At 35.5% G+C, this 27,642-nt stretch overlaps 3 protein-coding genes across 4 annotated transcripts in view; 1 reads left to right on the plus strand and 2 right to left on the minus strand.

Annotated features, from left to right (window-relative positions):
* The window catches only part of LOC143918707 (transmembrane protein 192), a 35,212-nt gene extending 18,475 nt beyond the window's left edge, over positions 1 to 16,737 (minus strand). The window contains exon 1 of the mRNA XM_077440716.1: positions 16,526 to 16,737. Coding sequence (XP_077296842.1) covers positions 16,526 to 16,564 — 39 coding nt within the window. The 5' untranslated portion in view covers positions 16,565 to 16,737. The remainder of the gene's footprint in view (positions 1 to 16,525) is intronic.
* Positions 16,738 to 17,946: 1,209 nt separating this feature from the next.
* On the plus strand, positions 17,947 to 20,642 carry LOC143918687 (DNA repair protein XRCC4-like). 2 transcript variants are annotated; one of them, XR_013261149.1, is made up of 4 exons: positions 17,947 to 18,090; positions 18,159 to 18,779; positions 18,879 to 19,689; positions 20,265 to 20,631. XR_013261149.1 is itself a non-coding variant. In XM_077440664.1 (3 exons), the coding sequence occupies exons 2-3, from the start codon at positions 18,191 to 18,193 to the stop codon at positions 18,953 to 18,955; spliced, it is 666 nt and encodes a 221-aa protein (XP_077296790.1). In that variant the 5' UTR covers positions 17,947 to 18,090; positions 18,159 to 18,190; the 3' UTR covers positions 18,956 to 20,642. The 2 variants fall into 2 exon arrangements, 1 of the variants encoding a protein (XP_077296790.1); XM_077440664.1 differs by having other exon boundaries at positions 18,879 to 20,642.
* On the minus strand, positions 20,625 to 27,642 carry Rab1 (RAS oncogene family member Rab1). The gene is made up of 5 exons (XM_077440665.1): positions 27,453 to 27,642; positions 24,606 to 24,870; positions 24,107 to 24,238; positions 22,713 to 22,939; positions 20,625 to 22,616 (listed from the first exon to the last, which is right to left on the minus strand). The coding sequence occupies exons 1-4, from the start codon at positions 27,464 to 27,466 to the stop codon at positions 22,736 to 22,738; spliced, it is 615 nt and encodes a 204-aa protein (XP_077296791.1). The 5' UTR covers positions 27,467 to 27,642; the 3' UTR covers positions 20,625 to 22,616; positions 22,713 to 22,735.

The following is a 27,642-nucleotide window of genomic DNA, read 5'->3' on the forward strand; positions in this document are numbered from 1 at the left end:
TGGAGTTTTTTTAAGACGATTGATTGTTGATGTCTTACTCTATCGGCGAAATACGTAACTTTCAATAAAAAGCTGCTAAATTTTAATCGAAAGGTTCGCAAATTAAAAAAACCGATATATATTTATAAAGGCAGAAGTAATCTGTAAGTTTTGGGTGAAGTACCAGGAAGGATTATTGTTTTTTATTTATTTATCGCACTTATAGAAAAAGAACTTGCAAAAGGAAGCTCTCAATCAGTCAGGATTGACATTTATGATACTCGGACAGTATCAAAACCAATCAACTGCATTATAAAAGTCAAACACATACAAATTTATACGGCTGGATCAAAACAAACGGGAAGACCTTCGAGACAGTAAGATAAAAGTTAGACGGACGTCTATTGAATGAACAATTTTGACAATATGAACGCGTCCTTGTCATTCAAAGTGCGTCACATGATGTGCCCCTATTGAAACTCGAAACTGGCAAAAATATCTGGTGGAGTACTGACACTGCTTGGAATGCTCTTGTGCTTGAGGAATTAGAATGCCATTAAAGCAAATATGTGCAATTAAGTTAGAACGCACATAAACAAGTGCGTCACAATCAGCTGATGGTTCGAGTATGATTTATCTAATGTTTACGTTTAAGATATGACCAGGTGTTGGAGATGAACTGTCACTCTAAAAACTTCGCAAATGATTTATAAAAGAACATGAGCATGTCTATCTTCCTTCTAAAGTACTGAATTGATTTCTTTCAGCGCATTGAAATTTTTTTGTATATCAGAACGACACGATTCCAAGACGGCAAACAATTAGCGGCGGCTCGTCCATATGGGCTTCGGGGCTGCAGCCCGCCCAGTATAGTATATATGTATCCTATTTTTTTGTTTGCATTTGATCAATGGTATCGTCAACGAGCTACTACAGCCCCCCTATTGCGAAGAGAAGGCAACGGAAGAAGATTTGACACGAGAAAGAGTCTGCAGAATAACGTGGCATATGTGAAACGGGATAAAAAAATAGTTGCAATTAGTAGTAATTGATTATTATTTAAATGCGTATGTTATAATAAATTTTTCGATTGATAAACCAGAAAATATATTTAGCCAGCAGCACCTTGGTGGTTGCGTTAATGCTAACCACCGAGAGGTTGTCGAGTTCGATTGAACACTATTTCAATATGTTTTCAAAAATTTATTGAATACGTATATACATATGTATGTATATTTTATTTTATTTTATTTTAAAAAATCAATACCACAGAGACTTGACAGGTTGCCCCAAAGCGTCAATGTGATTTTAATACAAATAATAAAAATCATAAAAATTACAAAAAAAACATCATAAAAAAAATAATAAAAATCATAAATAAAAAAAAACATAAGAAAATAATAAAAATCATAAATAAAAAAAAAAACATCATAAAAAAATAATAAAAATCAAGTAAAAAATATGTACGCAAAATAAAAACAAAGAAATAAGATTGAAAAATTTATATCGTGCTATTTAGGATGTGTTCCACCAACTCAACATAACTGGCATCGAATAGGTCCAAGTAATGTGCCAGTAAGTTAAGGAGTCGAACAGCTCTCGAGAGGGGGGAGTTCATGAGCACGTTTGATTTAGCCCTAATTGGTAAAAATATATCATGTTTTCTTAAAACTCTACGATTTTCCGGGGCCCAGAATTTTAGTTTCTCCAGGATAGTGGGATTGTGAATCTCTCCTCTAAGTAATTTTACGAAATGTTTCCCAAGAAATAAATCTCTTCTCTTTGCCAGGGAGTTGAAACCCAAAGATCCCAAGACAAAGGCACTAGGGAACAGATATGGATAAAATCCAAATGTCTTCAGATATAAAAATCTAAGGAATTTCCTTTGGACTCGTTCCAACATTAGAGAGTAACGAAGTTGATAGGGAGACCATATAATGGAGCCAAACTCGAGCACACTGCGAACTAATGTACAATATAAGAGACGAATGGCAGTGAGCCCTAGTTCGGACGAATTACGGATTACGAATCCAAGGATTTTTGTTGCCCTATCACAGATATTCTCAATGTGAATGTTGAAACTCCAACTATTTTCGAAGACTATTCCCAGATCAGATATAAATAATTCTCTCTGAAGAAGAGAATCATGAAATTTATACGGATATTTAATAGGAGAACGTGAACGAGAGTAAGAAATGACCCGACACTTTAGGATATTGAAGGGAAGTTTATTAACATTAGCCCATTCATAAATAGAATTCAAATCCTCTTGCAAATAAAGAGCGTCAGGTAAATCAATTATTCTCTTATAGATTTTTAAGTCATCCGCATATAATAAAAATTTAGAATGGTGAATAGAAGATTGAATATCGTTGATAAATATTAGGAATAATAAAGGGCCAAGATTTGATCCTTGGGGAATCCCAGAAGTGGCAACATACTCATAAGAAAAGCAACTCCCAAACTTAACGAATTGACGTCGATCCTGTAAATAAGAAATAAAAAGACCAACAAGATTATAAGTAAATCCAATAAAACTTAATTTACTAACCAAAATTTTATGATCAACTTTATCAAACGCCTTCTCAAAATCATATGTACAAGTTTAATACATTAGATATCGCTCATAGACAATCCGAAAATAGCATCATAATATTGTTGCGTAGGGGTGGGTGGAGGATCCAAGTAAAAGGCCAACAGTCGTTTCACAGCATTTATTGATGATTAAGGAGATACACGCACTGGCAGTGCTCAGTCCAGAATGACATGATATCGCCTACATACCGCCTTATAAAGGGTCGATCTCTCAGGACGTCTAATCTGTTTACCTGTTGTATAGTCACGTATTCGGATATGTATTTCCACGACATTGGGTCTCCCCGTACCGATTCTGAGAAAAGCCTAATAACGGTCATTGTTTAGCCTAAATGCACTTAGAGTCCAGATATAATCCTGGAAGTAAGTGCAAGCACTTAGTTAATCCGATAACAGATATCCGTTGGTCTAAGTGCAAGCACTTAGTTAGTCCGATAACAGATAACCCTTGAACGGTCACATAGTCTCTGGGATTCTATTCGCTTAATCCGCGGCGTACGTAACAATATGTATGTTTGTGGGTATGTGGCGGACGCGTCAACCAATAACCAACTCCTGATATTGAGTGCCGAGCGACGGGTGACGTCAGCATCAGATGCGCTACGCGGGAGCGTACACACATACACACATCCACGAAGACACACCCACACACACGTTCATTCATCATTTCGAACGGGTGAACGATTTGGATCGACGAGCGTGTAATGCGTGCACTCAAATTTTTCTATTAATACGTACGCGCGCGCGCCTATAAATTACCTTATATTATATTTATATTTAACATATAACTTAATTTTAATTCGTGTATCAATTCCTTTCCGAAACCATTCGACACCTTTCCGTTTAAATCAACGGCACAACACTAGTGGATAAATATAAAAATTTGATTGAAAATGTTGTACGGGAAAACATCGATTAGCGGTTTGGTCGCGATTCAAACGATCCGGGTTTTCAATGCATGAGTGATGGAGATATCATTTCTATATCAAAAGTTGATAGTTTATATAATCCTTGTTTTTCAATTATCCGTGTCCGCACTCCCCAGCATTAGCCCGGACAATCGAGAGCACAACGTACATATAAATTTCAAGATTAATCGGTAAAACCAATCTGGGTAAAGCCGGATATGACCGCCAGTCACTAATATGATACTTTTGAACTGTGATAATGTCAAATTGGGCTTTCACAGACGACATTGTTTGCTCTGGAATAAAAAAAAAGTTGTTTTTCTCGAATTCAAATGAATGAACGTTACATTTATGACATATTGTATTATATTCAAGCGAGAAAATAAGAAAGGATGATGGCATTATCAGCGTCGGCGACGGGCATTAGTTTTCCGCGTCGAGGCTTATCATTTCAGAATGTAAATAATAGCGCCATTCGTCGAGAGACCATAATTTCAAACGATGATAATTCGTATAAATAAGATGCGAATTAATTTATTATGTGCGAACGTAGACCACGAACAAACAACACGCACATACATATGTACATAGGTGAGTACGAATTGCTTTAATTATTTAATTACGCGAAATTTAATCGAGATTTTCCACAAGCAAAATGTTGTGAAATACGATACGCGGTAATATATACGTACAATGTATATGTAAAAGAATGCTATGAGCAACACAACAATTGCATTTTTTGACTATACGTAACTAAGCAAGTGATCGTTTAGTTGAGTGGTGTCAAGTTTTAGAACTCGATCCGTGTATGAGACACAAATTTCATTCAGATTTAAATATAATTAGCCAGCAGTTTGGCTTAGTGGTAGCGTATATATTTAGCACCACTGAGGTCAAAGGTTCGAGTCCTCGCCACTGCTGGTTAGATTTGGGGGTTTTGTGACTCCAAATCGATCGTTTCTCTATCATAGTTTGCCAATTATATCTGATCATTGCTGAAACGGTTCCTGAAAAATGGTACTAGATCTAATCCTGTTGTCACAAAATCTGCCTGTGTATAATTTGTAATAACTATACACAGTAATCTGAAATCTATAGATATCTCTATAGACATCTCTATAATTTCGTATTTATTATATGTATAAAAATTGTATACAAAAAAAATCTAAAAATAATCCATAGATGTCTCTATGATTATTATTTCTGATTAATTGTTATATGCTATATATTCTGATTGTATATGTATGTATTGCTGTATTTCTGATTTCTGATTGTTTATGTATTCTGTATTTCGTTAACGTACACCCGCCGCATTGGAGCAAATCTGTAATGGCGAGTGTATATTGATTTGTAAAAATAAAAAATAAAAATAATATGACTGTATTGGAATCAATAGATAATGGGATAGGCAGCTGTACTACATTGAATTTGGGTGGGGGAGATGTTTGAATCGTGCCCAAGACATTTAAGGCGAAATCAGACAGCGGTGAATGTGGGACGTGGGTTTTTTTATGTAGTTTTAAACATATAGAAAAAAAGGTGGCGTTCATGGGATAGTCCTTTCGAAACGATACATTCGACCTATGTCGTTGAAATTGTATGGTAGTATTTATCCTTGCTTGACAGTGATCGATAACGAATATGGGATACACCGTTATCGATCACTGTCAAGCAAGGATACAAGTGAGGCCCGTGCCCTTTTACAAACATCATTAGTACATATAAGCTATTGGGACTTATCTGCCAAGTTGTGAAGCACTTTAAGAATCCGCATATTTTAATATTGCTCTATAACCATTGATGTATAATACACTAGATCCGCCCTCACGTCTTATACTGGTCTTCCTTTTGGCGCATGCACAGTTTCTCTTAGTAGGTAGGTAGGTACCGCTGCGTCGTAGGGAAATAAGCCTTTACTTCCCCGCTAGTTAAACCCCCCGCACCCCTCAGTTAGTGTATTATACATCAATGTCTATAAGGGCCGGGCCGCACCGCTCAACTCGCGAACAACTTGGTTGAGGGCGACCAGACCAATGCATGCAGGTAGATGGAACATGCCGCACTCGTCAACTTGTTTGTCGCACACATTTCCATACATTTCTTCGTGTCGCGCAACAAGTCGGCCGACAAAGTTGCACGGTGCGGCCCGGCCCTAACAGTTTGGTTCGCAGTAATATGGAGTATGCTTCAGTCATATGGTCTCCTTATTACCAAACTCATATATGTATATCATTTAGAGACAATTCAGAAGCGTTTTCTGCGCCATTTATCCTATAAGACTGGTCTTGTAAGAGTGTTACCAACGTATAATGACAGACTGTCTTTTTTCAAGATCGTAAGTTTGTCTCATCGCAGAAGGGTATCTGATTTGTTACTTTTATATAAAATAGTTAATGGTGTCCTTGATACATCTGTTTTGAACGGAATTAATTTTAACGTTAATGCTAGATTCACCAGATGTACAAATCTTTTCTATCCACCAATTTGTCATAACAACACATCATTTAAAAGTGCAATCACACGTACATATATGCCGTCTTTACGATGGTATGGATGATTGCCCCAACCTTTTTGCTGACTCTTTCAGTACTTTTAGGGCTAAGGTGAAGAAGCAAATCTGTGGTTGATTTGCTTCTTCACCTTCATTGTCATTCATCACGTATTAATTTTAATATGTTTTTGTAATATGTCTTTTTTGTTTTCTTTATACATATTATTACCATGTGGTGCTCACTGTACATGGAATATAATGTTTTCATTTATATTTGTATATTTTTTGTCTCACTGTACTGCTTTCTTTTATATTTTATTCTGTATGTGTGCCAATTTAAATAAATAAATCTGCGACGCGCTGCAACTGTTTGGTAGTCCGAAGAGAGCCCGGTAGCAGTTGTTGAATTGTACTTTTATTCTCTTCATCGTCTCCTGTCTTATTTGGTCTATAGTACCAATATAATTATTAATTATTTACCAAAATTTTGGGGGTGATTACGGCAATATAGTTTTTCGGCGTTATGGTTATTATAAACTTTGTAGAAAACTTTTTTTTTCATTACTCGCTTGCTTTCAACACTGTTGAAACGTGAATTGTTATTTGGAATCGCCCTAAAAGTATCCGTCTCTTACTTATGACTAGAGGTAGGACCGAAAGCGTGTCATTCATTGTTAATTTTTCGCCGCCGTGCTTTGATCATTTTTATGATGAACCTTTTTTTAGCTTTGTAAATAGACCCAAAACGCCCTGATTCCTGGAAAAAGCACGCTTCCAGTCCTACCTCTACTTATGACCAAATACCAGCGTTGGAACTATTATTTTCAAATAACAAAAGACCGCTACATTAGTGCTTAAAGTAAGAGGGCACAAAAACTTGTCCTTTCTAAGAGATTGACAATTGAGCTTGTAGCCTAGGTCTAGTAATAAGTAGAGGTAGGACAGCTAAGGTGCCGCTCATTGTTCCTTTGTTATAAATCCTTTGTAAAAAAGGTTCGGCAAACCTTTGACAATGCATTTACAACATTTGAACAATACACGGCCCCCTCAGGCTCCGGTGACTAGTCATAAGTAAGGGCGGTCATGTTGCTCAACGGCTAAAAAAATGGTTCACTATTGTCAATTTCTATTGTCAACCAATTTTTTTGCTCTCCTGCTTTCTCTGACAATGGAGAGGTCTATTATTATTTTATGGCGGAAACCTGACCACCGCTCTTTAGTCATAAGCAGTCTTAGATCCGGGCCACACCGTACGACTTGCAACAAGAAATTTAATATTTCTTGAAAGCCGCCTTTTACGTATGACTAGACATCGGATGGTTGGCCGGGCAATTTCAAATACCAATGCACCGTTCCAATATTGTTCAAAGCAAGAGACCAAAAAGCTTGTAAAAATGGTTTTTCTACGAAATTGACAATAGCAAAACCCTCTGCCCCAATCCATATGTTATTGCGTAATTGTGTCAACGTGTATTGTGTTTTGAGATTGCCCTAATGAACATCCGGGGACTAATCATAGCATTAACTTACAAATGCAAATGTAAACCGTGTGAAATCTACTATTAACCAATGTCTTGAGGCGAAACACTACAGAATGGAAGATTGCAAAATGTATCAAAGCAATCACCTCGTCAGCGAAAGAGAAATTTGCGGTAGTTTTCTCCTTTAGAACGGTTCCATTCGAACGATTACACAGAAGGGCAATATGTAAGTAATGACTGAGTATGTAGTTAACCCTTTGAATGCTGACCAACGCCGATCGGCGTTTTGCCAACGCTTTTAGCATATATATATATTTTTTTTTTTTTTTTTTTATATAATGAAGAGTCTTGTGTAAGGTATTTACTTATCTAGTGGTCCCTGTAGAAATACTACTCTTAACCCTTTGAATGCTGTCCAACGCCGATCGGCGTTTTGCCAACAAGTCCATGGGCCTTAAAAACGCCGATAGGCGTTGTATTTACAAAGCATGTACAAAGTAAGCAAGAATACTACCTGCTAAACCTTTCGAGGTAGCATTGAAAAAAAAATGCATTGAACGTGGGTCGTGTAATCCGTGTCATTCATTTGTCAATGTCTATAAAGACTGGGTTACACCGGAATTTCTGAAGTTATAACTAGAGACCGGAATCTGAAGGGGCTATTTATTGTTCAAAGATTGTAAATGCATTATTAAAGGTTTGCCGAACCTTTTTTACAAAGGATTTACAACAATGGAACAATAGGCGGCGCGTTTCCGGCCCCTTCAGATTCCGACCTCTAGTTATAACTAGAGGTAGGACCAGAAGCGTGCTTTTTCCAGGAAACAGGGCGTTTTGGGTCTATTTTCCAGGAAAGAGCATAAAAAAAGGTTCATCATAAAAATGAACAAAGCACGACGAACAATGAACAATAAACGACGCAAAGTTGGTCCGCTCTTTAGTTATAACCATAGCAGAATTTTCCGATGGAAATCCCTAACTGCCGAGTATTTTAGATTGTCTCTTGGCATTTAGATTGAGTATTTTGATTACATTTTAACAACAATGAAGAAGATGGAACTAGTTTTGGAAAAATACATTCATTAATATACTTCTTTTGTTTATTTTATATTGTTGCTTAGAAATCGAATCGCTCTGATAAATTTGTCAAATGACAACTGATTATATCGCGCACAGGCGTCATATTAAACTCCTCTCCTCCTTCGTAAATAATATCAGCCAAATTGTGAAACATGTCATAGCAATCTTTTGAAAAACGAATCTTCCATGTTTTTAGTTTTCGTTTCAACCCATCTGTATTGTCTGCCATTGTGATACAAGATGACATTCTTCCTTGCATGGATAAGTTAAGGTCATTCAAAATGCAAAAAATATCTGTCAAATAAGCTAGCTTGGTTATTCAGTCTATATTTTGAAATAGTTCAGACACAAGCTATTGTTTTATTTATTTTTTAATTACGTCTTTCTCCGCGGATCGGCTACCGCTGGTCCACGGACCAGTAATGGGCCATAGTTTGAGTAGGACTGGTCTAAATACACCTTTACAAACTCGAAATCCTCGGCGATAGTTATCTAGGGTTTGTTTGGATTAGCCACAATTTTTATATCTGCTTTATATTGAATTTCTAAATAATTCTAGTTGGAAATGTTGGCGAAATTTTCAGCGTGGCGGGCTTTCAACAGAACAGCTTTCAAAGGTTAAGGACAAATTCCTGAAGAACGCTCCAGTACTGGAGACGCTCGCTCTGAAACGAGACACCCAGTAAAGCAACACCGACGAGCGAAACCAGTATTGTTACCAAACCGAACTGGTAAAACTGCATGTTTACCGAAAGGACCAAATCCAAGGTTGAGCTCGCACACGTTTCGAATCGTCTCCATCCTCGAATTTGACGCAACAACCAATTGACGTTTCATCATAGGCAAAAGAAGGTACGACACGCACACCAGACACGAACTACCAGTTTGAGCGAAAATAACCAGTCATCATGAAGAGATCCACATTATGACGACTGGGGTATTATTGCGTCACAAAAATTCAAAAAATTGCCATTCTCCGATGAAGGACTACCATACTACGCAGTGTTTCCGCAAACCAGAGGCAAGGTCACAAGCAGGCTTGCTTTTCCATTGAACGTATGGAGGAATCTCTCTTCGAAGGTCGTCGTGATGATACAGGCGGGAAATCGAGACAAAGGATCGTGTTGATGTGAACAAGCTGAAGAGCTGTGAACGTTTGTTTGTTCATTTTTTTTTTGTTTCAAGCATATAGTGTTAAAAATAGAATGGGAGTTGAATGAATTCACGGTGCGAAATTTGGAGATATGAGAATGCTTGTTCGCGATGCTGTTCGATATCCGGTGAGACCAGTTTTCTTTTGGTCCATCAGCAGGCAGGCAGGCGTCTTCAGAAAAAGTGAAGGAGGCAAAAATTTTATCCGAAATATTTATCGAGCTCTCGAAATAGAATTGGAATTAATTAGCTAGAGTTGGAGGCGTAGCTATCTATGCATTGGCGCCTAGCAAAAAATGCTCACTCTTGCATTCCATACCCAAATTATCCATTCCATACCCATAGTTGAATTTTATTATACAATATAAGTTATTATCTTTATTATAATAAAAATTGAGCTGCAAATGAATTTTTTGGGAGCCGCAAATGCTTAGGGCGAAAACACTGAATCGTACGCCATGCACGTCCTTAGGACAGCTGGGAAGGGTGTTTCTTCAGGTCATTGTTAATTCGTACGATTCTATTATTTCGAGAAGTTTTTCCTACGTTTCTTCAAATAATGGAATCACCGCTATCGATAACTGTCAAACCTATTTCAATACGAGGATAAAATATCAACGAAAACACTCCAGGGGATGATTTTTGGACAGAGTACCCAGGGCCGCCGAAAGGAATCCCGGGCCCTGGAAAAATATTTCCATACCCTATAACAAACCAAAAAGATAAATCTTATAGATATATTTCTAATATGCGAAAAGTTTATCAGAACTATGTATTAGAAAAATACATATATGTTAAATGCTATTTTTTGAAATAATCGAATAATAAATTATGATATAACAGGTACGATTTCACATCGACACAGAGAGTGCGCGGATCGAAAAATAATAAACATTTAGCATTAAAGAAATATTTGTATTTTTATGTAGAATAATATCAATAGTCGAACGTCCCAACACGGGGGCCCCTCAAGTAGTCCGGGCTCTGGAAATTAAACCCCAGCTTACCCCCCCCCCCCCTCTCGGCGGCCCTTAGGGTACCAAAAGAAAGATTATACGTGATAGCGTATTTTTACATGTGCAAAATTATCTAGAAAAAACGTGCCACGTGCCTCTCTGTGTGTTTGCGCCCTTATTGTGGGAAGCATGGGTTCCGACTATGAAGTGGATTGAAGGATGAACCATGGATTATGGAGTAAGCTACAATACATGACACGCAATCGGTTGTCAATAAGTAAAATTGAGAATCGATGTCCTTATCGAAAAATATACTAATGACTAAGACATTTGTTTTTTGTTAAAAAAAATGCCTATAAATCCTTTACACAAACCATGTTTGGCTTGAGATTTTAGATATGTAGTAAAAATTGCCTTTAAAAATGAATTAGTAATGTTGCTTAAAAAATTAACCGGATGATAGTTTTAAATATATGGAATTTAATTCGTGAAGGGACACGTGGTAAGAGTGGTCTATGAGACGATCGAGAGATATTTATTTCTCGATGCGCCGAATCGACCTTGAACATAAACTCGACCCAAAACTTAACAACTTTTCTGAGTAAAAACTATATTAAATATATTGGACGACAGCACACAAACATTTTTTCACCCAATATAAAATAATCCTTAGCATAAATCGGCAATTAACGGCCTGCTGATTCAATAGCTACACTGCTGGTCGAAGTTACAACAAGATATGTATACCGCTCTGGACATATGTAGGATTTTATTTTTAAAACAACGAACCATTTCAAAACTACGTGCACAGATTCTTAAGTCGTACAATAAAGAAGACAGACGACAGAGATGGAAGAGTGGTTTTTCGCATATGCAAATATGGGTGCTAAAAAAAAACCGGCGCCGAGGAGTTCACAGGACGATGACACTTCGGCGCCAACTTGAACTTGGCATATAAATTGTGCCGAAGCCAACGAACGCCACGAGGAAACCGGCTCGAAGAAAGCGGTCAAACGTATTCTCTTTTAGACGGTCAAGGTTTTAGAATGCCGATTTGTAAAAAATAAATTAATAGAATACAAAAAAATAGTAAATTGATATGCCTTGTACGAGGCAGGACATTGAGAGTATCCACTCGTAGTGAGTAGAGCTTGCCTTGGGTGACTTTGATATACCCACTTGTAAGTTTGAGTGATGCAAAATACAACTTTCTTCGCGGCATCTGTGAAGGTTTTCGTTTTGAATCTTTGAGGACCTTCCAACCAGTTATATTACGGCAATAATATAAAAGGAAATATAGTAATATCAAAACTACAACTTTACTAGGAAAAAGTTTCATGATACGTCGCCACGATAGCAGTAGCGTATGATACTGTAGCGTATGCTAAAAGGAGCCGCCGTTATAATTGGTTTCGAGGATTATCTCCAGGCTTAAGTGCAAGTCGGCTAAACAATGAGAGACCCCCGAATGCACTTAGCGGCGATAGCGGCACTCGGTCGCATTCCCGTGGAGTTCTTAGAACTGACAACGCCAAAGCGTGGGACTGCACCGAGTACGTGATTAAACAATGGGGAAGTAACCGGACGTCGAAGATGCCCTGAGCGACCTGTCCTTTATAAGGAAGTACTTAGACCAGCGGTTTCCAAACTTTATGCTACTACGCCTCCCTAAAAAAATTTTTTTTTTCCGCGCCTCCCTACCTTTTATTTTTTAGTAGATATAATAATATAGAGACGTTTTAAATAATGAACCTTTATTTAAAAAAAAAATACTGAACACTACAATAGACAGAATAATAAAAAGGTTTTGCTATAACATAAATTTATACGAACACGTATATTTATTTTTATATTAAATTACTAATTAAACTATTTATTGGCACAAAGTTTATCAAATCTTGGGGGCAATATGGAGAGTGCCACTCGTAACTCCTTTTCGACTATTAACCTGGTTCGATATTTGGTTTTCATTGCAGCTAGTGCCGAAAAGCCCGTTTCGCATAAATAAGACGTTACAAACAGTGCCGGCCGGCCCAATGGCGCCCTCGGGCAATTTTTTCTAAGCTCCCTTAGAAAATTATTTTTTTATTAAAAAGTTTTGGCGCCTCCCCTGGCAGTTGTCCGCGCCTCCCCAGGGAGGCGCGCCTCCCAGTTTGGAAACCGCTGACTTAGACCATATCGAGACATTTTGGACGGAGCACTGGCGGTGCGTGTATCTCCTGAATCACCAATAAATGCTGTGAAACGACTTTGGCCCTTTACTTGGATCCTCCACCCACCCCTACGCAACAATACGTTTCATGATAGCAGCAAGCAGTGAAAGAGAAGAAGAAGTTTTAAGCTATAAAACCCAAGTTAACCCTTTGAATGCTGACCAACGCCGATCGGCGTTTTGTCAACGAGCCCATGGGCCTGAAATACGCCAATAGGCGTTGTATTTTGAGTATGTACAAAGTAAACAAGAATACTACTATTTTTTTAGTGATCATTGTTCTTAAAAAGGTCCATTTTTCAAACGGTCGTTTGTTTAACGATTATAATTCAGTGTTCTATCAACACTCTTCATTGATAACAATGACTTGATACGTCCCACGCCCGAAACCGCAAATACTGAGGCAAAAATATCGTATTCTATTGCAGTACATGTGGTAAACACCAATCTTAAAAGACCAAACATTTGGCATTCGTTATTGTAAAAGTTCAACGACGGGTTAAAAGAAGGACACGTTGCTAACTAAAATACAATGCGAAAACTCTTTTGACTTTAAAAAAAAAGTGAGTGTCGCGACCTCAAATTGAAAAGGCGAATAATTTAATACGCATAATACTTTGAATTGATAATTTTGTTGTGAAAATCATAGTCAAGTTGTGTAATTAAATTTTGAACAGGAACCAAATCCAATATTTACATTTGTATGTACATACATGGTTGCAAATATTTCTATTGGAATTGCTTCAACACCAAAAAGAATGAGAAGATAATCCTTTATTTATATAATAATGTATGCAAGACATAAGATAACTCACAAAGCATTAATAAAATTATTCCATATATAGTCATATACATATGTAAATCTACATATCTTCGATCAGTGTGTTTTGCCAGTGATGACTAAAGGGCGGCCAGGAGCGGGTGCTTTTGCAAATAACAATAGACCGCTTCAACAGTGTTCAAAGCAACCGTAGTGAACCATTTTTTGTGCGAAAAGCATCAAGCAAGGTCTAGTGATGACTAGTCACCGGAGCCTGAGGGGGCCGTGTATTGTTCAAAGGTTGTAAATGCATTGTTAAAGTTTTGCCGAACAATGGATAGCACTGTGACTATCCTACCTAGTGATGACGTATGGATGCAAAGCTTGGACATTAAACGTCAGAATACTGCACAAGGTCCAGTGCACTCACAGCAGTATGGAACGCTAGAAGCCTGACATAACAAGGAGAGTTAAAAAATGGAATACGTGAGTTAGAAGTATGACAAAGGTAGTTCATGTAATGGTGAGGGAACGGGCGAAAACACACTGAATAGTATGGAACGTCACGTCCTTGACTGTGACAGTGGGTGGGTGAGTTGACCTTGATTGAAAACAATTTATTCTGAGTATATCTGTAATGCTGCTGATCAGACTCGGATATTTGTAACTCCATGTCGATCGTTTCCTACCAAAGTTTGCCAATTTTTCTGATTTCATTGTTGAAACGGTTCCTCAATTAAATTAGCTAAATATCTTCCTACCTACCATGTCACCACTATTTGAGTATGATAAATGTACAATAAAATTTATGTACAGGTTAAAATTCATAGATGTCTCGTTAATTTCGAGTTTCCAGTGGCTCGTAATTCAGCGACTTATGTAATAAAAATACTGCATTGTTTGCAATTGGCGCATTGAGGTTTACCGGTAAGGCCTTCCTGGTATATACATATGTACACTGGTGGTCACATAAATTGCATCACTTTGAATTTTACGATTTTCGGGTCGTAAAAGCACTACCCCATTCTGGGTTCGAACTTTTCTTTAGGATTTTGTTTAAATAGACCCTCCTCGATATTTTGAACTCATTTTCAAATGTGATTTTGAAGTGGAAGCAGCCTTATTCTTTATCTACAAATAGTAATGTTAAAACGCCATCAAACAACTTCGGAGAACAATGTGAAAATTTTAACTTTTTTCGAAATGTGGACTTTTAACAAGAGACATTTCAAGTGAGTTGGGATATTCTCAATCAAAAATTTCAAAAATACTGAAGAAACAACGAGAAACTGGCAGTGTGACAGTGTGTAAAGGCACCGGAATGACCCGGAAGATAAATTCACGGGAAGATCGTTTGCTGACACGCCAATTTATTGAATATCTTTTCAAATCTGCTTCAAATTTAAGAAGAGACATTTTAAAACACGTACCACGTACCATTCAGTGTGTTTTCGCCTTAAAGAGATTGAAATAGTAATGGGTGAGTCATGTAGCTAGAAAAGCGGACGAAAGAAGTGCTCGAATGATACCCGAGAATATGTAAAAAGGTGCAAAGAAGGCTGCAGGGGAGATGGGTGGATGAAATCAGAAAAATGTGTGGGATTGGATGGATGAGATTTGAATAGAAACATGTTCGAGAGGCTTTCATCCAGCAGTGTATGGCGAATGGCTGTGAATGATGATGATGATGATGATGATGCTATTATTGTTGTTGGACGAATTCCAAATATTTGTTTACATACATATGTAAGTATATAGAAATATGTAATTAATCTTGAAAAAACTGCGATAGGTAGGTGAATTTATGAATAATATGTATATATGTCAATTTATAAAGGTCAATAAATAGCTGATAATTACGATGATCCTTTTGTGTCGTTTATTTACATGTCACGATTAGATATCGACGCGGGCAACAGGTTAAAATGTAAACGACTATTTCCGGTTTTCGATTGTGAAATGTATCGCAGAAATGAAAATATATGATAAAATCAAACAAAATAAAAACATATTGATTCAATATTAACTCTTATCGGTCATTTTTTTTAGTACATATTTTTAGTACATTTTTTTTAGTACATATTTTTAGCACTGGGTTAGATTTTTTTTTAAATAAAAGCAATTTTATAGTTGTTGATTTGCGAATTTTTGCAACACATACTTACATATATCAACTTTATAAAAGGTTTGTTTGAAGTCATTGATATTATACAATATTATTACGAATGAAACTTTGACAGATACTGCAAACACTACAAAAAATAAGTTTTTACGTTAAAAAAAATCACATTTCAAATTAAACTTGTCATAGTCATAGAACTAATTATGAATCTACGTACATATGTATAACAGAGAAACTGATTTTTTTTAAAACAGACGCCGCAGACGAATTTTTTTCATAAAATTGTTTATAAAATTTATACATAGTCAATTACAGATTTCAGACCATCATTTTTTCATGGCTTTTCTATGTGTCACTTCTTTACAAGCTTTTTATTAGTCATAGAGATCCTTTATTACTTTATTTTCATTATTTCAACCTTTGCCTATCCCTGACCTGAATAAAAAAAATCCAAAACTCAATAATACAAAGAAAGATCAAATATATTGGACTACGAACTTATAAGCATTACTAAATAATGAAAAACTATATACATATGTAATCAGGGGAGATGATGATATCCCCTCTTTCTAGCAACTCTAGAATGTAAACAACGACGCAAAACAGTGTAAAATTCAACGATAACACTTTCTATGTGGTAAGACCGTCGTACAGAAAACATTACAATATTAGTACATTATCGACTGGAAGTATTAAATCAAGAGATAAGTGGGATCTCTTGGGCCATTTCGATCAATGGGAAATGTGTACGTGCGTGATGATAAAAGGGCAGTGAAAGTAAAGACTGACCGGCTGCGCTGCTGCGAAGTTCTTGTTGATGCTGACCATGATGATGATGATGATATTGACTACAACGACAACTGTCACTTCCTTGGACGACTGACAAAACTTTTCGACTTTCCTAACCGATCATACGTCAAATTGAAGACAAATGGATAAAGCGTATACAAAAAAAACAACGACACACAAGCTCACGCGAACACGCGTCGCCACCGACTGCCGTTGAATGTTGAAATGTTTGCCAGGACTACCAATCTTTGCTTTGTTTACTGAATGATGGCATAACAACGTTTGCAATTTCGTTTCGTGTACTTTGTACTATGACTGTAACTATCAGGTTTAGCTTTTGAGCGTTATTCAAACCTGTGGCAATTCAATGATAGTTAAAAGGTTAATAAGTAATGATTCGGTCTATGTACGTCTTCTCACAGAGCGTTATTTGAATTCACGTGCACGTGATTGTAATTGATATTATTACGAAGGCCGGTGTTCGTTGGTCAATAAGTGACAAACACTTATTGTTTATTTAGCAGGGATGTTTTTTCAGCTTTTTTAAGGGGAAGTGGGCAAAAGTTTGCTAGTTTTTGTTTGTATTTTAAAGATCATTTTTTTGGAAGAAGCTTCTGATCGACATGTAGTTTCTGCTGGCCTAAACTTTTAGTAATTAATAATCGATTTGATTAAAATTCATAATATTTTATTGAAGTTTCTGGCCTGGACAGATTTGGGAGGTGCAAATGCCCCTCCCTCCTCACCTGCCCCCAAATGACGTCCATGAAAATTAGAAATCTAAAGTCAACGGGCTATGAGCAATAGATTTCATTACGTTGAATACACGCTGGCGCCAATTTCTATTCCAATCTGACTCTTCACATTCATCGAAGATTACACAATTCTATTTCCAATTTATTCATTTATGTTCTATTTACATCATTACAAATTTTGTATTTTCTATTTACAAAGACTACATGATTCCGTTTTTTTAAATGCAGTAGTAGGTTTTGTAAATTGTCATTGTCATTTATTTATCTCAATTTATTCAGTTCAATTTATATATTTATTGTTTATAAGCAAAATAATTGATACATCAGCTTGAAACGTCATCGACTAACTAAATGTTTGAATCTGGTTTATCATATGTTATATTGGACTTGAAATATGATTCCCATACCCACTAACCCCTGCTGATCGCAATGTTATACATAGGTAAACAGGTTATTTTGCACATTGCGATCGCGCACACAACAATTGTTGCCGCAACTCGAGTTTTCATTAGTATGATAGTCTCTTGGGTAACTCTCGATAGATAGAATTTTCGGGTGCCAGTTGTTCCGTGATCGAGATTTTAGTGACGTGTGCGATATCGCTTTGTGCAGAATAATTATAATATAGTTTACACTGGCCATTAAAAGTACTGTTACGGTCGATTTACTTGTCACAACTTGTTCGTTGATATGTTGATAAGTCATACGCCAGCTAATATCTATGTGTATCTGAATGCATTTGTGCATATTTAAATGGTGCATTGATTCGACTAGCTTTTTTCATTATATACACTTTGAGATTTCAGAGAGGTAAATATCTTATTTGAGTTAACATTTATTTGTTTACCTGCAGATCATATAAATAATTTTACTTGCAGTTCTTATCTATATATATTGGAAACAAATCTAAATGGAAGAATGCGTCACGATAACAAAGATCAAAGTGAACGAGGAAACATATTTTCTAAAAGTTTCATGGTCCGACAATGTAACATTGACTCTAGTGAACAAAGATCAGTACTGGATTGGAATTCTGACCAGAGATAAAATAAAATACTTCCACACTCATCTGAATATCAGCGAAGAACAATATATAAAAAATGCTAAAAAAGCCTTATCGGGAGACACACTTTCGAGCGAATTCAGTATTAACTTTTCAAACAATAAATTCACATGGGAGAAAGGCATCGAGTCTACTCTTAAAATGAAACATGGAACTGTAGACATGTTGGAATATTCACCTCATGGCGGCGCCGAACTGGTAGTTGATGAATTATTGAAGTTGCAACGCAACACCGAGAAAAAACTGCGTGTTAAAGAAGATGAACTACACAGCGTTGCCAACCAACTAGATATTTTGCTTGGAAAATTCAAAGAATCCGCTGATGCGAAAATTAAAATGGAGGAAGATTTGTATGCCAGGTTTTTAGAACTTATAAACGCAAAGAAGCGAAAGATTTCCGAATATGAAGAGTTCCTCAATAAATTAGCATCAGCAGGTACAATTCAATGAGCTCAACTTCAAAGTGTGGATTTAACCAGATCTTGGAATCCATGATACATCAGTAGTAATTAAAACTAAAATGTAATTTTTGTAGGAAAACAGATATCTCCCAACAGAACTCCGGAATCAAAGAAAAATGAAGATACTGTGTTGTCCGATTCTGAATCTTAAATATGATTTCATTTTATGTATGTATATGAATTCCAGAACTTTACAACCTTTTGGATAGAACAGCACTGATATATTTGAGATTTCATTGAACAATCTATGAGTGTAAAGAAAGCCACCATGATAGATAGTTAGACGGGTCAAATTGTATATGTATAATATACCTTTGGATACTTTGAAAAAAGCGAATTTTAAAATTTGGAAACAGCATTAGTAGTTAGTAAGGATGTTCTGTATGAAAGGAAATTGGTGATAATAATTTTAAAAATCTTGTACTTTTCCAGCTCGTCAATGTTTGCATGAATCTTAAATTTGGTCAATTTTCATCGGTTTTTTTTATTTACATATTTTATCTGATCTGACTATATTGTGGGAGACTGTCTTCTCGCTGACCCTCTCTTTAGTATTCTGATGACTATCAGCTTCTCTAGACCTTCCACATCCTTCCTAGTGGGAAAAAAATAGTTTTTCTACATGTTGTAGTCTCTCTGAACTGCCAACTCTTTGAGGATGAAGATGTTCGCTAATCTTACGGCGCATGCAATGTGCAGCATCCGCCTCCAACACCACATTTCGAAGATAATGTAGTCTGTCATATATGACTTTCAAATAACTTGAAAATATTCTTCAGCATCTGACCATCTCCAACTCTTTTCTGAGGGGCTTCACAATATCTGTGTCTGGTGTGAATAAAAACCAATAACCATTTGAGACAAATTTACATTAACACTATGGCGGCGGCTGACTCATATTTGTATCATGTTGGGTGCACTACGCTTACTGGCCGCTGATACATATACGATTCACGACTGTGCGGAATATATTTTTCAGTCTGCTGATATATATTTGTATCACGCTTTCGTCATAAACGTGATACATAATTGTATCATCGGCCACAAACGTGATACAAAAATATATCAGCGGACTGAAACAGTTCGCGCAGTCGTTTTCGTTTATGACGAAAACGTTTATAACCATTTGAGACTAATTTTCATTAACACTATGGCGGCTGCTGACTCATATGTGTATCATGTTGGGTGCACAACGCTTACTGGCCGCTAATACATATACGATTCACGACTGCGCGAATATATTTTTCGTGCAAAATATATTTTTCAGTCGGCTGATATATATTTGTATCACGCTTTCGTCATAAACGAAAAAGTGATACATAATTGTATCACCATCCACAAACGATTGACGCAAACGTGATACAAAAATATATCAGCGGATAGAAACAGTTCGCGCAGTCGTAAATCATATATGTATCCAACAAGCGTTGTGCACCCAACTTGATACAAATATGAGTCAGCGGCCACCATTGTGTTAATGATGGAAATTGTGGTCGAACGAGTGTGACAGACTCAAGTATCAGCAATTTATTTTAGTAAAAATTTGCCAAGTATGTGTTAAAGAATTCAATTATTCTCAAATAAAAAATAATAAAAGAAATAAAGTTGAATGATCTTGTATTATTAGTAGGTATGCCAGAGATGTCAATTCAAAATTGGTCCAGACGATAAAATTAGTAAAATAAACCCCTAGTCTAATTATTACCAAGACGACTTCAGGCAGTGTTAGAAATGAATAGTTTTAAAATTGTGATGTAAATATATTTTTATAATGTTTGTAAAAACAAAAAAAAATGTATTAGAGGTTTATAATAAAACAATTTTTTTAAGAAACACATTCAAGACTTCTTTATTTGCTTAAGTTATTAATTCAGTTCATAACAAATAGATCAATTGTGTTGTACGCCACATTACAGTTGCAGTATACCCATAAACTTAATAAAATATTTTTTTTATATATATGTTATATAGGAATAGTGAGAATTTAGATAATACAATGAATGTGTGTCAATAAAAAACCAAAACACAAAATTTTGCGTTCGATAATATGCATGTATAAAATAAAATATATATTATTTTTTTAATAAAGTAATTTAATAATGAAAAAATATTCCTGACAATCTCTCGAGCTTTAGATAACAAAAAAAAAAAAAAATAGAAAATACTGTGAACTTCCATTACATACATATATAAGTATAATGAGTGTAAGATATAATATGTATGTGATGAGGTATACTACTAACTTTATATGTATTTTAATTTCTATTCTTATATGGTACAGAATAAAAACGTATCCTTATGTATATTTATATATGCGCTCGGTGTACTTTTTATGTGTATTTTTTTTTTTTTTTGTGTGTGTAGGCAAAATGCATTACAAAACGGTTGTAAATCAAAATATTACAATATTAAAAACCATACAAATAATATCTTCACACAAATGGTTTGCATCTGCTGGCCATTCGTTTGAAAGTGTTAAAATACTTATACATTTATTATATTAAAATACACACGACGAAAACTTTCAGTACAAGCGTTCGATTCCATTGCTTTTAATTTTTCTTTTTTTATATAAAATGTTTCTCTCTCTTTAACGAAACAATATTCAATAGACAGCGAAGGCTAAAGCTCTTAGCGAAGAACTGAACGAATTTACGCAAAAAATCCATCAATCGAAATCACATACGATGAATATTTTCACCCTTGTTTGATTTTACAGTATATATAATAAGAATACAGGGCACAAAAAGTTGGCTAGTATAGTTGCCGAGTGGGTTAACATAAGAGTTATACATTATTCGTATATGTATATATATATATATATATTTTTTTTTTCAACATACTTCACCTCTAGCAATCCACAATTAAATGTAAAAAAAACCGAATATAACCATGTTTTTCATTTTTATCAATAATCTACATTAAAAAGCATTTTTAAACACTCTCGTTTGATTTATACACTTCTTTTTAATATAATAATAATATAATTATTACGGAATAAATAAACCTATAGGCACGGACTATATTATAAACCTTTTTTTTGTTTGTTTGTTTAGTATTTAATAATAAAAACGTGTAGGCTGATAATACTAGTTTAATAATTGAAAATGCAGCTGACACGTTCGAATACTTTACATTGTTTACTCGACTGTCGGAATCGCCACATTCATTCGTATCGAAATCAATTGTTAAATTCAAAACCGTATATACAAATACATATTGGATGGACCGAAATCGACAACCGTTTCGATGTAAATATTCAAAAAAATACTGAGAAAGAAAGCTCTACATCGAGCGCCGTTCATAATTCTCAGTCGTGTCCGTTCACCGCATATCGCATTATAAGTAAACAGTAAATTAAAACGGGATCAACATTGTAATATAACAAATCCGTATGCCGATGATGACTTCTTATTTATCCCATGTCTCTCTTGAGCGCCACCGTCTCAACAAACCAAGTCATTTTATTACAACGTTGGATTTAGATACATCGTCGAAAAAAAAATGACAGCTTCAAACAAAAGTTACAACTATTGTATAAATATATAATATTCTAATTAACGTACCAAATATTTCTGAAAGACCAGATAACGGAATGGTTAAAAGAATTGATATTAATTTTTCTACTATTTTATTACAAATGAATAATTATAGTTTTATAGCCTACTGTACACAAATCAAATAAACATTCTACACCAGATTTTTTTTTAATTAAATAAAACTAGAGATATTTTATTCCCTAAGACTCAATGTTCCCTCATGCCGTAGGAACCGTGAGGATATTGTATAGGGTTCCTGATGTGCTGATATACCTAGAAATACACCAAAACGGACCGTTAGTGCACTGTTAGTATAGAACGAAACAAAAATATATACGGAAATAAGATTGAGAATTGGCGAGGGCTTACAGTTGAGGCGATGCAACAATGGCTCAGCAACAGCCTTTACTGCCGGTGTCAACGTTAGTCGTTTTTTCGATTTTCACACCCACATGTGCATCACTAGCCACTTGTGCTGATGGTGGTCCCACACGCTGCATGATTTCCGCTGCCATTGTCATGAATGCTTGCTCAACGTTTGATGCATTTTTAGCCGACGTTTCCAAGAATGGAATACCGAGTTGTTTTGCGTATTCCTGAAATATAAAAAAAAGCACACCTCAAACATCACTGTCCAAAAAGGAAAAAAAAACTTCATATTTTACAGTGCTGTCATCCAATAGGTTCCCAAAAAACTTATGTTGAAAATTTAAAACTTCCAGACACCTGTTATGTCTTTGAACCACGTCTATTAAAATTAGGCTGCCAGTTATAAGTTTAAGTTTTAAACCAAGATATACACATAAAATTTGATAAGCATCCGTCAACTGGAAGTAGCAGTTTACTCTTGTTCGATTTATCTTGACCCCGTAAACAAGACGTATAATCCTTGCATCAATTTGATGAAAATAAAAATAAATTATTATTTTGAATAAAAATAAAACTAAAGACTACATAGACGTTACCCAGATTTAAAATTTACAAACTTCAAACGCGTCTTAAACGATATTTTATCTCTATCGTAATGGCGGAAGATCCATTTACTTATATTGATGACCAAAATGAGCAATATAGCAAAGTATGAAAACGATCGGATAAGAGGCAAATCTAGAGAATTGTAATCGTAAGTGAAACGTAAAGGTTTGTAAAAAACCATTAAATTTAATAAACCCGAAGTGGGATTTTTTCTACACCCCTGAACGTATCAAGCTGAAAATTTATATTTGCATTCTTTATGTACTAACTTGATAAGGTTTTGGTCAGAATTCATAAACCGGAAGTAGTAATTTTATTAAAAACAATAATTAATCATTTTATTTTGAGCTCTTAAATTATTTTTTTGATATTTAATGTGTATATGTATAGTGATTTGAAGTAATAAACCTTTTTTTGAACATTTGAATAAAATCTGACAGCCGTAAGTAGAACTTTTGTCTTGTGTAAATTTCCTTACATTTGCGTTCAATTTGTATCAAAAATGTTCTCATAGCCAGTAAGTGTGAATGGTTATGTATGTTTAATTATCGAATTTTGATTTGTAACCATAATTCTCATATTCCTCGAATACATAGATAAAGTCGTTGGTTAGTCACATCCAATTTTTTTATATACATTTTTTAAAATGAGTCATGTAGGAATTATAAATATGTACATATAACGTAGCATACACTACATAGTTCATGTTTTGGAACAATTTACTAGCGCAAAACCTGTTCTTATAATAATTGGATGACATCACAGCATATATGTACCATAAACATTACCTTAGCAGTCATATAGTCTACAACTTTCCTCGTAGTAAGATCATTTTTGTTTCCTACCAATAGCTTATTTACATTGTCCGATGCATAACGGTCGATTTCTTCTAACCACTGTTTAACGTTCTCAAACGTTTCCTGAAAACAATCGAAAACATTTGTATATAAAAATAGAAAAACAAAAAAATTCGTATGCAATAACTCAACTCATTTGAAGACGTTAATTGTTAAGATTTGATACACTACATATGAACTTGAGTCAGGTCATTTTACTCTCATTATCATTTAAATGATACCAATGAAGTTGAAAATACAAATATACACGCACACAGAGAAAATGTGTTCAAAGTATGTGACTCACACAGGTCAAATCTGCAACTCGATGATTGGTACCAAAGTTCAAAATCAATAAACATTTCATCAAGTGATACAGAAGAGGTGTCATATTACGATGAAATATTTATTGAAAAACACCAATAGTGTTATATATACGAGGGTTACTAACCTGTTCTGTACAATCGTATACAACGATAATACCGTGAGCACCGCGATAGTACGACGAAGTGATAGTTCTAAACCTCTCCTGTCCGGCTGTGTCCCAAATTTGCAGTTTTATTGTCTGATCTTTATAGGTAATGGTCCTAATTTTAAAGTCAACACCGATCGTGCTAATATAACTTTCCGTGTACGAGTCATCTGCGAAGCGGAGCAGTAGACAGGATTTCCCTACACCGGAGTCACCGATGAGCAGCAGTTTGAACAGGTAGTCGCTGAAAATTAATTCAAAACAGTCGATTGGTGAATCATCCTTCATTCGATCGTCACAAAGCAAGACATAATCATGTACGAGCAACCGAGACAGACAAATATTTGCAACTAACGTTTTTACGAGTCGGTAATTAGGTGCAATATTTATTATGCCTCGATGAACTATGATATTTATTTTATTTTATTTAAAAATATCAATGTTCTATTTGGTGTTAAAAATGCACAAAGCTGAAGATTAGAGCTTATTATTTAGTCTTTAATATCATTATTATGTACTATTAAATGCAACATAATTAAAAAATAATATAATTTCCATTTATAATCTTTTCATATTGTGAATTGTAATTTTATTTCAGTTTTTTGTTATCAAAATGTTCGATAATCCCAAAACCACTACCTCAAGCGTTTGCAGGAAGTTCAATATAATGTTCATACATATACATATGTATTTAAACGATTTTTATTATTTATACAATTGATAAGAGTTGTTGCAAATGCAGTACGTTGGAGATTATTCTCAGCTCGTTAATAAAATATGTATTAAATAAACAGATTCGTTTTATAATTGTCCACAGAAGTGTATTGGAACATTGTAATGCCACTATAATAACAATAATCACAACTTTCAACTGATAAATCCATATCTAATTATTATATCTATGTTTAATGTAAAACTGCAGGTAAAGTAGTAGTAGGATGACTAAAAATATATAATTTTTAGTTAGAAAATTGATATTGAATCCATTAATTTAATCATTTTCAACAAAATTTAAGGCAACTATATTTTTTGGAAAAAATAGATTTACAATTATATAATTCATATACACTAATTTTTTACAAACCTCCTTTACGTTTCACTTACGATTACAATTCAGAGGACTTTTTATCTCTTATCCGAACGTTTTCATACTTTGCGATATTGCTCATTTTGGTCACCAATATTTAATATGATAGTACGTATATATTAGTGGATCCATGAACAAACGTTCACAGGTAAAACGCTCATCGACATAATTTACCCGACAGAAGGTTCACATTAATGTATAAAATGTTCACGTGACAATATGTTCACACGTTCAAAAATGAAACATTTTACGAAAAAAAACTTGAGCTTTTGTTTTTTCCAATTTAAAAATTTTAAACAGCCAAATTAATATTTTTTGATATTTCAATGCACGCAAGCAGGGCCAATGAGGGGGGGAGGGGGATCAAGTTCCAGGGTCTGAACTACTTGAGGAGCCCCGTGTTTGGACGTCTGACTGACCGTTATCGATATTTTATATTATCCTACATAAAAATACGCGTATTTATTATTTTTCCTTCTACGCATTCTTTGTGTCTGTGTGAAGTCGTACCTGTAATATCATACTTTCCTATTCAATTATTTAAAAAAATAACAACCTATATATATAGGCATTTTTTTAATAGTTCTGATAAATTTTTCGCATATTAAAAAAATATCTACAAGATCTATTTGTAGTTTGTCACAGGGCCCAGAATTATTTTCCCCAGAGCCTGGGATTTCTTTTGGCAGCCCTGCACACAAGCAATGCTTAGCTTCATAAACAACAACTTGTATAACGCGTGTACGTTTTCTTTGTAAACCGATTTTTCGTGTGAACATTTTACCCGTGAATGTCCTGACGCGTGAACCTTCTATCGGGTACATTATGTGAGTGAAAATTTATTCGCGATACCATATCAATTTTAAGAGCTATCTGCAAATATATACAAGTTTTTAAAAACCATAAGAGCGCAATCAGGAAATGATATTTGAGACACAAACAGAAAATATTTGGAGGTCAAAATTTTTCACAAGCAATATCTATTTAAACAAAATTATTTTATTTAAAATAAATACACAAAGAGAATGATGGATAATCTTTATGTACATTAATTAATTGTGATTTTTTCGTAAAATTGACTTGCGTATATATATATATATATATATATACGTATTTGAATTACATTTTGCCTTTTTTTTTATTTACAATATATATAAATAAATTGAATAATAAATATAAAATGAAATGGCAACTTTTTCCTCATAGTAGTGATTGGCGATTGTCATAATTATATCAAAACAATTGAATTTCGACGAACGAAAATTTGAAAATGAAAAACAATCGAATGGTATATTTAATTTGACACAAAGGCTTTGTGTGGGCGGACGGTGGCCGGCGAAGGACGTGACAGATCCGTCGCATCGTCGTTGTCATCGTCTGATACGCTTGTGGATGAGGATGAGGATGAGAATCTGTCACGACAGCCACATGGCAGGGGGAGGGGTGGGGAGAGGGGGAGGGGAGGGGAGGGGAGGGGAGGGGAAGCCACGACGACGACGAGCCTCCGCCCACCGCCGGAAACGTCGACAAAAGATTCGATTCGGCCACGACGGAGTATCGCCAGCTGGTGGGGGGAGGGGAGGGGAGGGGAGGGGAGGGGAGGGGAGGGGGCGAAATGTCGGGCGTGACAAGTGACGGCGCAGTGCATGCGTCACGCAGCGCTACGTCAGTCACGGGGGTGGGGATCGGGGAACGGGGATTCAACTGTACCGTACCGAATAAAGGGAATGTGTACTCACTATTCGGGATTCATGATGTGTGGATGTGTGGATGTGGGCGAACGGCAAGTTTCTCGTGTGAAGGGGCGTCGACGTTGGCGAGGCAGGAGTCCGGCTCCGACACTCAGCAGCGATCGCAATCGTGATATCGGATTGTGGCCACCGGGCGACAGCGCGGCGATCGCCACTCCAAAACCGCTCTTTCACGGCC

This window comes from Arctopsyche grandis, chromosome 11, assembly GCF_051622035.1.
Source record: "Arctopsyche grandis isolate Sample6627 chromosome 11, ASM5162203v2, whole genome shotgun sequence".
Lineage (NCBI taxonomy): Eukaryota > Metazoa > Arthropoda > Insecta > Trichoptera > Hydropsychidae > Arctopsyche > Arctopsyche grandis.

Excerpts from the sequence above, each read along its gene's own strand:
- LOC143918687 (XM_077440664.1), top strand. The coding sequence starts at position 18,191 with ATGGAAGAATGCGTCACGATAACAAAGATCAAAGTGAACGAGGAAACA. Across the intron at positions 18,780-18,878 it reads CAATAAATTAGCATCAGCAG|GAAAACAGATATCTCCCAAC; the intron begins GTACAATTCAAT and ends TAATTTTTGTAG.
- Rab1 (XM_077440665.1), bottom strand. Across the intron at positions 24,239-24,605 it reads TATACGATTGTACAGAACAG|GAAACGTTTGAGAACGTTAA; the intron begins GTTAGTAACCCT and ends GATTGTTTTCAG. Across the intron at positions 22,940-24,106 it reads TAGACTATATGACTGCTAAG|GAATACGCAAAACAACTCGG; the intron begins GTAATGTTTATG and ends TTTATATTTCAG.